This window comes from Musa acuminata, chromosome BXJ3-10, assembly GCF_036884655.1.
Source record: "Musa acuminata AAA Group cultivar baxijiao chromosome BXJ3-10, Cavendish_Baxijiao_AAA, whole genome shotgun sequence".
Lineage (NCBI taxonomy): Eukaryota > Viridiplantae > Streptophyta > Magnoliopsida > Zingiberales > Musaceae > Musa > Musa acuminata.
Genome location: NC_088358.1, coordinates 20,288,732 through 20,301,010, shown reverse-complemented (window position 1 = coordinate 20,301,010; position 12,279 = coordinate 20,288,732). Strand labels below are relative to the sequence as shown.

General features: G+C 34.5%; 1 protein-coding gene across 1 annotated transcript; it reads right to left on the bottom strand.

Annotated features, from left to right (window-relative positions):
- Nucleotides 1-5,996: 5,996 nt before the first annotated feature.
- LOC135651158 (uncharacterized) lies at nucleotides 5,997-10,589 on the bottom strand. Its single transcript, XM_065171025.1, has 4 exons — nucleotides 10,471-10,589; nucleotides 8,175-8,500; nucleotides 6,801-7,622; nucleotides 5,997-6,341 (listed from the first exon to the last, which is right to left on the bottom strand). The coding sequence occupies exons 2-3, from the start codon at nucleotides 8,491-8,493 to the stop codon at nucleotides 6,907-6,909; spliced, it is 1,035 nt and encodes a 344-aa protein (XP_065027097.1). The 5' UTR covers nucleotides 8,494-8,500; nucleotides 10,471-10,589; the 3' UTR covers nucleotides 5,997-6,341; nucleotides 6,801-6,906.
- Between the last annotated feature and the right edge of the window lie 1,690 nt (nucleotides 10,590-12,279).

Here is a 12,279-nt window from a genome sequence, read left to right as displayed (position 1 = left end):
TAAGGATCTTAAAAAATTAAAATATTTCTTGACGATAAAAATAGCATATGCTAAATAAGATATTTTTATTTCATAATAAAAAATATTGATGATATGATTTTCCTTAAAGCTACCCGATCAATTTTCCTAACAAAACCCCGAAGCTCACTCCATTAAATGATGAACCTCTCAAACATTCATCACAATATATAAGACTTATTAGACGATTTATTTATTTTATAATCATAAGACCCAATATAGCTCACATAGTATATCTGTTAGGATCAAATCGGCACTAAAAGGGGGATGAATTAGTACTTACGAAAAATTACGTCAATTCAAAAATATCATTCGATAAAGCTCAAATTAGAAAGATGAGTTTAACTTGAAAGCGCGTTCGTAAGCATAATAAAAGTAGTAAGCAAGTAAATTAATTTGCAATATGAGAATAAAAAGCATAATAGATGTAAGCCGAGTACACCAGATTTATAGTGGTTCGACCGTTGTGACCTATGTCTACTCCCGATTCCTCTTCACTCGAGGCCACCAGCTTCCACTACCGATCTTTCCAATAGGTGAAGATCAATTACCCTTATACTCTTTTTCATTTTTGCAGGTTCAGGAGAGAACCTTTACACCCCTTTTTTATAAGTGTTCCTTCACACACCTCCCTTAAGACAATCATTGAGCTCTTAGAAGATGAACTCTATACTTAAAAGAGTTTACAACCTTGGAATCATAGAGTTTTTGCTCTATTTTCATGTGTGTTTTAAATAGAAATTTGTGGGGTATTTATAGACCCCAAATGACTTCAAAACTTAGAGCCAAAATTTAAATCCCCAGGTTTTCAGAGTACTAGCAGTACCACCGCCAGTACTTTCTAACACTGGGCGGTGCCACCATTTGACACTTTTGGGAGATTATGTTTGGGTGGTACCACCGCCCAGTCTAGCGGTACCACCACCTAGTCTGGGCGGTACCATCACCAAACCTTACTATAAGACACTGAATATGCCAAATAATAAGCTCAATTCAGTCCTGATTCAGGCCCAATTGGCCCCTAACTGAATTGACATTTGTTTCACTCTAATACTAACTCAATTAGAGTTAAACTAACTTGATCTAGATAAATTATTATAAAGCAAGAATCATATATTGTCTGGCATATCATTGGTTCTTCCAACGCTTCGTCCGATCCTTTGGTGTATCATCATCTCCTTTGGTGTATTGCCCAATCAACATGTTGACTCCCGCAACTTTTGATCTCCTTGCCGAATGTTCGATCATTCGACTCAACGCCCGAACTCATGGTATGAAGTCCTTTTGCTGGCACGTCGACCAATCCTCTTACCTAACGTCAAATCTCCTAACATATTTAATTTCGACCTAACGTTCGATTCCTCATACTTTAATCAATTTGACTCTCATTGATCGAAGCTAGTCCTGCATTACTCAAAACACAGATTAGATCATAAACTCATCAATTGATTTTATCATCAAATATGAGATTCAACAATCTTCCCCTTTTGATTGATGACAATCAAGATGACGGAGTTTAACTAAACTCCCCCTATCAATATATCATATTGATAGAACCTCAACATATCATATTAAAATAATCATGTGCAGTAAGTTATTACATTCATCATTGTATACATCATTCAAAATTTTAAATATTATTTTAGACATAATATGCTTGATTATCATCGTACCTTCTCTTTCTTTGTCATCAATAAAAAGGAGAAGTGCAACTAGTAAATTTTAGATATGCAAGCTAGTAAGATAGCAAGTTTTTCACATATGAAAGTTAGCAAAATTTTATATTTTTTGATATGTGCAAGATAACTTATTTTTGTATTTTCTTGAAATGTGCAAGCTAGCAAACTTTGCTTCTCTTTTAAGATGAGCAAGTTAGTAATTTTAACAAGTTTTACATTATGCAAACTAATAAATTTTACATCATTTTACAACATGCAAGCTAGCAAATTTCACATCATTTTAGAACATATAAGCTAACAAGTTTTCTTCTCTTTGAAATGTGTAAGCTAGTAAGTTTTCTCCTTGAAATGTGTAAGCTAACAATACTTTCTTCCCCCTTTGTTATTGTAAAAAAGAATAAAAGAATACAATATTGTAGTTCATTTCCCCTTACATCAATTATCAAATCATCACATGAAGAATATCAAGAAAAATTAATTTGGTGATGAGATATATAATTCATGAATACAAAGGAATTATACATAATAAAACTCAAGTTATAAAGCTTAAAAACTCAAGTGACATATCATGGTTAATTTAGATAAATATCATCTTTAGTAAACAACAAAAGAATTGTACGAGAATAAATAATAAATGATCTCAATTCATGCATAAGAATTCTCAAGTCATCAAGATCATGTTTCATAAAATAAATTCTCAAGTTAAGTTTCGAGAAATTAAGAAAAAAAATATGATTCATATAGATAATTCTCCTATTTAGTAAATGACAAAAAGAAACATAGGAGATAAAATAGTAATGATACCAATCATGATTCATTTGGATAGTAGATAGCAAAAAAAAAAACATAGAGGATAAAAGATCTTGATTCATATAGAATAAATATCAAGTTATAAATATCGAGAAATCAAAATAAAAATCATGATTAGATAAAACTCATCCAAATTCAAATCATCAAATCATCAAAATCACTTTCAAGATATTCAAAATAACATAAATAGATTTATCAAATTCTTATTGAAAAATCAATAAGATAGAGATAGAGAAAATTTTAAAATGTATTTCTTTTTTAGTTGTTTCAATTTATATGATTGATTTCATACAAGCATATGCCCAAGTTTTTTTTAATGTCAAAATCATACATCATGTTTAAAACCGAAAAATAAGATTTATCATAAAAATTATCAAGATCAAAAGTGTAACATATAATTCCAAAACATATGATTTCAAATCATCATTACTTCAAATCCTCACGCATAATATAAAATCATCATGATACCAAACCTTTTAATATTTTCATTACATCATTAAAACATATTTCATTGAACATAAGATATTTTCAATCAAAATCATTTTAATTATTATAGTAATATATTTTTATTTTTAAGTGAATCTAACTCTTGATTCTTAGTGCTAGGAGTTAACATACAATTGTCATGCTCAAATTTTATTTTTTTTAAATCACTAAAAAAGAAGCATGATTCCCTCTTTTTTTATATTTTATATATTAATTTAAAAACAACTCGCATCAAGTAATTTCATAGTAAAGTAAAGGAGTTTTGGTTAAGTCACTTATCTCGTTGTGGAAAGCCAACAAGTCATAGTTTGCCACATCTTCTTTGTCAATTTGTTTTTCATCTTCGGATGTACTCGATTCGTCCCATGTTGCCTTGAATGTCTTCTTCTTCTTTTGTTGTGGACATTTATTTTTGAAGTGCCTCGGCCGATTCCATTCATAGCAAATTATTATATTCATTTTGAGCTTATTTTTGTTCTTGGCTTCTTGTTTTATAAATTTTTTGAATTTTCTCGTCAAAAGTTCTATGTCATCATCATCACTTGAGTTATCACAAGTGGTATTATTTGGTTTTAAGTGTCATATCTTTTTTGTTCTTTAGAAGGTTGTTCTTATGTTCGACTTGTGCCATACAACTCATTTTGGTCATTTGTTTCTTGAATGATAGTTATTTTTGAATTCCAGTTTTTAAGAAGAGAATGTAAAATTTTATTCATAAGTTCAAGATTCGAAAAACTTTTACCAAGTGTTTTTAAACTAGTGACGACATCCATAAACTGGGTGTATATATCTCTAATGGTTTCACTTGGTTTCATATGAAACAATTCAAAATCATGTATTAAAAGATTAACTTTAGAATCTTTAACCCTACTTGTGCCTTCGTGTGTGACTTTAATAGTGTGCCAAATGTCATGTGCAATTTCATAAGTCGAAATACGATTAAACTCATTTTTATCCAAAGCGTAAAATAAAACATTCATAGCTTTCGCATTTAAATAAAATGATTTTTTTTTCTCAGAGTCATTCCATTCATTCAAAGGTTTAAATGGGATTTGAAAACCAAGTTCAGTGATATTCCATAAATCAAAATTAAAAGAAAGCAAGAATCCTCCTATCCGAGTTTTCAAATAGGTGTAGTCTGTCTCATTGAACATGGGAGGACGAGTGATAAAAAGACCCTCTTGAAAACCAAAATAAGTCATCTCTCTCGGGTGTTAATCACATCGAGAAAAACTAACTCTGATACCAACTGTTAAGATCGAGTTGGCACTAAGAGGGGGGGTGAATTAGTGCTTATGAAAAATTACATCAATTCAAAAATATTGTTCGATAAAGCTCATATCGGAAAGATGAGTTTAACTTGAAAGTACATTCGTAAGCGTAGTGAAAGTAGTGAGTAAGTAAATTAGTTTGCAATATGAGAATAAAAAACAGAATAAAAAGTACACCAGATTTATAGTAGTTCGGTCGTCGTGACCTACGTCCACTCTCGATTTCTCTTCACTCGAGGCCATCAGCTTCTACTACTGATCTTCTTTCCAATGGGCGAAGATTAACTACCCTTATACTCTTTCTCATTTTCATAGGTTCAGGAGAGAACCTTTATACTCCTCTTTTACAAGTGTTCCCTCGCACACTTCCCTTAGAACTATTACTAAACTCTTGGATGAGGGACTCTATACTTAAAAGAGTTTACAACCTTGGAATCATAGAGTTTTTACTTTATTTTCATGTGTGTTCCAAGCAGGAATTTGTGGGGTATTAATGGACCCAAAATGACTTCAAAACTTGGAGCCAAAATTCAAATCCCTGGGTTTTCAGAATACTAGCGGTACGACCGCTAATACTTTCTAACACTAGGTGGTACCATCGCTTAGTCTAATGGTACCACCACCTGACACTTCTGGAAGATTATGTTTGGACGGTACTATCGCCTGACATAGTCTTGAAGACTATGTCTAGACGGTGCCACAGCCTAGTTTGGGTGATACCATTGATAGACCTTGCTATAGGACACTGAATGGGCCAAACAACATACTTAATTCAACATTGATTCAAGTCCAATTGGCCCCTAATTAAGTTGGCATTTATTTCACTCTAATACCGACTCGATTAGACCTAAACTAACTCGATCTACATAAATTATTACAAAGCACGAATCATATGTTACTCGGCATGTCATTGGTTCTTCCGATGCATCGTTCTCTCCTTCGGCGTATTGCTCAATCGGTATGTTAACTCCCGCAATTTCCAATCTCCTTAGCACAATATCTGATCCTTCGGCCCGATGCCCGAATTCACGACACGAAGTCCTTCTGCCAACACGTCGACTGATCCTCCGACATGACGTCCAATCTCCTGACATGTTCAACTTTGGCCTAACGTCTTATTCATCCTGCTTTAGTCAATTTGTCTTTCCTTGATCGAAACTAGTCCTACGTCACTCAAAACGCAAATTAGATCATAAACTCATCAATTGATTTCATCATCAAAATCTAAGATTCAACAATATCTTCTCACTCAATTTATATAATAACCTAAAAATCTATATCTTGCTACAATAATTTAAGTTCTATAATAGTTAGGACTATTATTTTTAACAAATAATAAATCTTAATAATTACGACTCTTGTTTTCAACAAATAATAAATCTAAATTTAAAATATTATGATACTAATTGGGGAGATTATTCAATAACAAGATCAATTTTTGAATATTAAATTTTTCTTAAAATTTCTCTCGTATCTTAGAAGACAAAAACACAACCAACTATTTCAGGTTCTTCAACAGAAGCAAAATAAAAAAAAAATTGACATTGTAGGAATGTATCTTATAAAATTAAAAAATATATTATTTAGACTGATTTAAATCGTGTGCATGTATTTATGGATTTTTTTATTTTCCTACATGTTGACAGTCCATCTGATTTGAAAGAAATAGATAAACAATGAATAAAATGAATTGGCATTACATCTCATCTCCCCATGCAACCAAGACATCACAAACATCAACAGTAATCCACAATCCATTTTGAAAGAAATAGATAAATAATGAATAAAATGAATTGGCATTACATCTCATCTCCCTATGCAACCAAGACATCACAAACATCAACAGTAATCCACAATCCATTGAAGTCACTTCCTAGCAAATATCACCTGCATCATAGGCCACTTGTTACAGAAGACACCATATGATCGCATTCTCAGATTCTGCATGGGCTACAAAAGCCGCATCTTGGGGTCCAAGTTATTCTCTTTATCATCAGGAGTAAGCGATCACCGGCTTCACACGCCATCATCCGTCAAACAAGCACCTTCCAATGGTTTCCCGGGGCTTCTCGGAGAACTGCAACCAACACAGCAGCAGTATGAAAAGGCCTTTCATAGAGAACTTAATGGGAAAATAATTAGCAAGAGTATTATTATGTTATCAGCAAAACAACATATCAAGCACTAACTATCCCTCCTTTTCATCTATCAACCACTCAATAAGTTTTCACCGAGATAAACGTTTCTCTTGCAAGATATTAGCATATACACAACATATTACACATTCGAAATTTGCAACTCTCTTGAAGCAAAGTGGGCAAAAGAACAAATAATCAGTAAAGGACGCTTGCCCATATTCAGTGATAACTTATGCTACAAGCATGAAGCACAAAAACTCACGATATCTAAGAGATGTGTTATATTTCAAAAATAATTATCTTTGTCAGAAGCTTCTATAGATATAGATGTTCTGCCACATAACAATGTACTCACAAAAAGACGTTAGCATAGCTTTAGAGCAAGAAAGGGCACTTACAAAACACCATTCTGGAAAATCACCATTATCTCAGATGAGTATGCAATGTATTAAATCCTCTCTTGAAACTGGTGCAGGTACTGTGAAAAGGGTTCATAAGACATACTCAACTAAGAAATTCTGGCTGCCATATGCGGAGATGTCGATCGTAGAATGAACAGGTAGCAACTAAACCCCCTTTCCTCAGCATTCCTTGTGTGCTGATTTCTCCCTTTTGCCAGTCTGCTCCGTATGCCAATGACTCATGCTTGCAATAAGTTTCAACTACTCGGATGTCCTCTTCTTCTGTGCTCACAACCGCAAAACCATTGTGCATACAAGCTGCCAATATGCAAGTGGATATACTTGGGTGGTATTTGATTCTCCAGACACCCCCACCCAAACAAAGTGATTTCTCATGAACAGGCTTGGATGTTGATCTTACATCCCAAACTCTGAGAAATTCATCATAGCTTCCTGTGAGCAGCATGTAGGTATTTGTAGGGTTTTGAGTGATGCAACATACACCCATCTGATGTGACTTAGCATTCCGAAACACTATTTCTGATGGACTGGCCCGCAAATCCCAACAGTTAAAACAACAGTCATCTGAGCCAGTATATAACAAGTTTGGCCGGTGGGCATCGAAAGATGTAGCCCAAACTTCATAATCATGGCCTAACCATGATTGTGATATCTGCAATTGGGCCTCTCTGACGGTAACCATACATATCAAACCATCCGAAAGGCCTAGGCAAACAGAACTAGCTGATGGCTTCCAGTCCACACATAAACACATCGAGGAACTGACTTTTTCTGAGCAAACTTCTTTCAACATGCTGCCTACAAGGTTAAAGTAAATGAGATTTATATAATAAAATCATTTGTACAGATCATGAGAAAACAGAGTATTGTTTTAACCTCTAAAGCCAGGATTCAAATGCAATAACAGATAAACAAACATTACAGCATAATTTATAGAAATGTCACATATGCAACCAAATTATTAGATATGATAACCAGATGAATTCATTGACAAGGTGGGGTGCCATGCCAAAGTTAAAGATAAGAAGGGAGCATCTGCAACAACACCATAATCCGCACTGCAGAATGATGTATACAAAGCATAAATTTCTAAGGTGGGTGGAGCAGTCCAGTGTTCAATGCTCGCACTATCATGGGTGCAGATCAATATGCATATTCCACACTGCAAGCAGAGGTTGTTTTCATGACTCAAATGTTGATCATTCAAGTTGAAAAGAAGCTATTTTATCATGTGACCAGAGCTCTCTTTATTGAAGTTCATGAGTTGATTTAGGAAAAAAGAGAATCAATGTAAGGTACAGACATAAGCATGATTTTCTGTTCTTTTTTCTATTGCTTAAAAAAGAATACCTTCATTTTCTGTTTCTGTCTTGGACAAGTTATAGAGACCGATACAGCCATCAGCATCAGCTTGAGCAAGTAAAGGATGCATGGTTTCTCCACTTGGGCTCCATTTTATATCAAAAACACCAACTGTTGATACACGACAGAGCAATTCAAGACCAACCACAGGATCGGTAGAAAAAAGTGATATGCTTCCTGCACGGTGAGGTTGAGTTCCCTCTTGCAAAGTATATGTGCCAGCAGCCAGAATATGGTGGAAAGGATAGTGTGGGCAAAACTCCACTACATCTGCATTTCCATCTAGATAGCACATCCCAATGTCCATCTTAAAGCTGCATCAAGAATGCAGTTGTAAAGGGCAATATCAGGTGTATTTTATTAATTCACATGTAATTTGATATTGTATATAAATATCATATATAAAGCAACACAAAGAATGAACCTAGCCTGACAAATAAGTGGTAATCATGGTTGCTGTTAGTCTGTCAAATTCCCAAAGCAATGTAAAAGAGATTATAAACTGATAATGATAATTCTCCAGTGTCAAGACCAGTAAAAGATGATCAAGTATAGATAGAAAGGTGTGCAATATAAAAAGTAGTTGCGAGGTCTTAAAAAATCTTCAATATACAATTGTAACTATTCAGTTCAGTAAATGCTCAGTGCTCTTTAGCAGTAAATTATTCGAAATCAAATCCATAAGACCATGGCAAGAGACCAAAAAGAAAGACAATTGACTTGTTTGCAACTTTATTCTTTAGAATAAATCATTATCCTTTTTGTCTCCTTTAAGACTCCTTGAGAGTTGAGACCATCCTGAATGATTTGTTCGACTTTGATATTATTTCTATCCTGAGCACAGAACTGTACCATCTTCTCCAAAGAAAATAGGTCAAGTACCAAATTTCTTGGGCATGAAATACCTAAAAAGTACAGAACATTGTATGGGAGGCAGATCTGATTGCTTAAATTTGGACTTATAATATGGACCGTGGAAAAAAGAAAAACAAAAACCATGGAAGGAAGCATAGGCGGTAACTCTTAACAAATCGTTGCTACTTGGTATTTAGGTGCATCCGTGCATGAAAAAAAATTACTAGACAAGAAGTAGGTGTATGAACCCAAAGAGTTCTGGTGATGTAAAATGAGCTATAGGAAGAGAATAAATGTAATTGAATGAAGGTTTTAAAACTCGCTTTTCCACCTAGTTCATAAAAGGGTCACAAACTCAAATAAAGATCTTATAATTTATTAAAAAATAATTTTAAAATACATATACTTTTAGAATAAATGTGATGGAATGAAGGTTTTATATACTTTTAAAAAATTTTTGTTATAACTAAAAAACACTTGTATATTTTTAAGTTAATAATTGCAATCTCATTAAAGTGAATAATACATTTATTATTTTATGTCTTATTTTATTATGTTCACAACAATTGACATCTCCACTCAAGCATCTTAACTCAAGAATGATACTCATTGAATGAAAAATGATTACATGTATTGGTCATGATATTTCACTTTTCGACTGTAATAATTAAAAACATTGTGATCTTAACCAAATGCGCACTTTTTGGTTTCTATATATGACTTAGAAAAGGCATACGATAATTTATTTTGCAATAAGAAGTGTTATAAGCTACACATCAGAGCCTAATCAATCGCATGTGTCGGTATATGAACTATATGAACAGAAGCAAAGAGAAGGAGAACATATGCACTTGCATGTCCTCACTTCTCTTACCACGCTGGATAAGTTTAGATTCTATTAGGATAACAACAGAAGATTTCTAAGTTTCTGAAATAATATGCAACTGAATGAAGTTTGCATGGTTCCACGCCAAAATTGAACATCTGAATGCAAAGAAACGTCTCAAGTTCATGATGAATAATTATAACTTTCTTCTCCACAAATGAATCTAGATTCCAGAGAAATAAGATAGAGTAGGAGAGGATAGAATACGAGAGCGGAAGAAAGGAGATCATATGAGAAGGGTGGAGAACAGAGGAAAAGAGAGATGAGTAGAGGTTAAATCAAAAACTAAGGAAGAGTGGAGAACACAAGATGGGGAGGAGAGGAGAGAACAAGAGAGAACAGGAGATGGGAGGAGGAGAGATGAAGAAAAGAAGAAAGGAAGAGAAGAGACGAGACATGGGGACGGAGAAACAAGAGGGGAGGAGACAGGAGGAGAAAGAGAGGGGCGGAGAGTACATAAAAGGAGATGTAGGAGATGGGAGGAGAAGAGAGGGGAATAGCAAAGACGAGAGAGAGAGAAGGAGAAGATGGTGAGAATAGTACCAGCGGGGGAGGAGGCGGTTTGTCCTGCGACGACAGTAGCGGGAGGTGGCTCGCCGGCGATGTTAGCAGTAGCAGCAGAGAAGGGAAGGCTAGGGCTGGTTAGTCGGTCGTCTCCTGGCTGTTGCACGCGGCCTCGGGTTTTTATTCTTTTCTCTTAATAGTAAATCGAGTCGACTTGGGTTTGGACGAGTCGATCGATTGAACCAATTCGACTCGAGTCAAACCCGAGTTCGTTGAATTTACTTTCAAGAAGCCGAATCAAACTTTTAGGGCTTAGGCCATGACAAGTTAGTTCACATCATGAATTTTCATGATTTTATAAAATAAAATATTAATTAAACTCAATTTCTTATCTAGAAAAAGCTAATTATATATTTCCCTGTATACTTGGCCTATTTAACATGGGATGGGATGTATGTCCTTCAAAAAAAATTGCATTGAGATCCAATCATTAATAAATTATATACATTTGATTTTATTTTTAATATTATTTATTTATTTGATCGAATCTATTGTATATGATATCAAAAATTATGTGTCGAGTTGACGATAAATTAAAGGATAAAATAGCCATTTCATATATTGAGTTGATGATCGAATCTCTACTCTTTTTTCTCTTCCCCCTCGCTAGAAATCGCAAAAGCTAAAAATAATGTCGTCGTCGCTCTCTCTCCTCTTCCTCCTTTTCCCTCATGAGACAATAGTAGTATCACGAGGTGATGATCATGCCGATGCTAATCTCCCACAACACTATCATCCTCGTCCTTTTCCTCATCTCCTTTTACCTCACCTTTCGTCATCGCTCTCTCTATCTTCCTTCTCACATCCTTGAGATCCACCATTATCATCATCAAACTGCCATCGTTGCCACAACCATTGCCCCTCGCCTTAATCGCTAATATTCAGATCAACATCAGTAAGGCCAACCACCACCACAATAGCCACCTATAACCCCTTATGGTGTCGTCGTTCACCACCATCACAATAATTGACTAAGAAATTTTAATTATAGTATAACAAAAAAAAAAATAACTGGGATGTTAAAATTATTATTTTTATCATTTTTATATCATTTACGTGCTATCACGTGTTGTATCTTCCATCGATAAAGCCAATGGTATTAGGTTAAATAAAATTAAATATTTTACTTTTATAACTATAGAGATTTAATGTAAATTTTTTAAGTCTAAAAATCGGGATACTAAAAGGATCTAACTATAAGGAATAATACGTAAGTAGCTTGAAATAGAGATTTCTACGTTAGGGCACGACTCGCATAAGTGTTGGGAGGCTTGTAGTATCAGATAATTGGTTCAACTTAGGCTTAGAGCATTAGGGCATGACTAACGTGGGTGTTAGAGGTTTGGTTCAACTCAGGCTCAAGCAAGCCTGAGTTGAATTAGGCGTATGCTCGCATCGCTCGGCACTTGGGTCGTGCCAGAGTAAAGATACCTATTTAACCCAATAAGTTGGCATTTGAACCATGCCTTGCTTGGTCACCTAGGCAAGTACCCGGGCACCTGATGACTTCATTGATGTCATGTGCATCGATCGACCACCATCTTCTCGAACATCGCTACATGAACGGTTGGTGATCCATCTATATGCATGTTAGCTCTTAGCTTGCACATGTGGAATGGTCGATCTTCCGCCGGTGACTTAGCCTCCACTTTTAAAAGTAAATGATAACTAGAAATATTTTTAAACAATATAAAGATAATTAAAAATAAAAAATAAAAAAATATTTTTAAAAAGTGTTTATATTAAGGATTAAAATCTAAATCAGATTTCGATGCTAGTTGTGAACTG

Coding starts and splice junctions, on each gene's coding strand:
- LOC135651158 (XM_065171025.1), bottom strand. CDS start 8,493: ATGGACATTGGGATGTGCTATCTAGATGGAAATGCAGATGTAGTGGAG. Junction 7,623..8,174: donor GACAGAAACAGAAAATGAAG/GTATTCTTTTTT, acceptor TTAACCTTGTAG/GCAGCATGTTGAAAGAAGTT.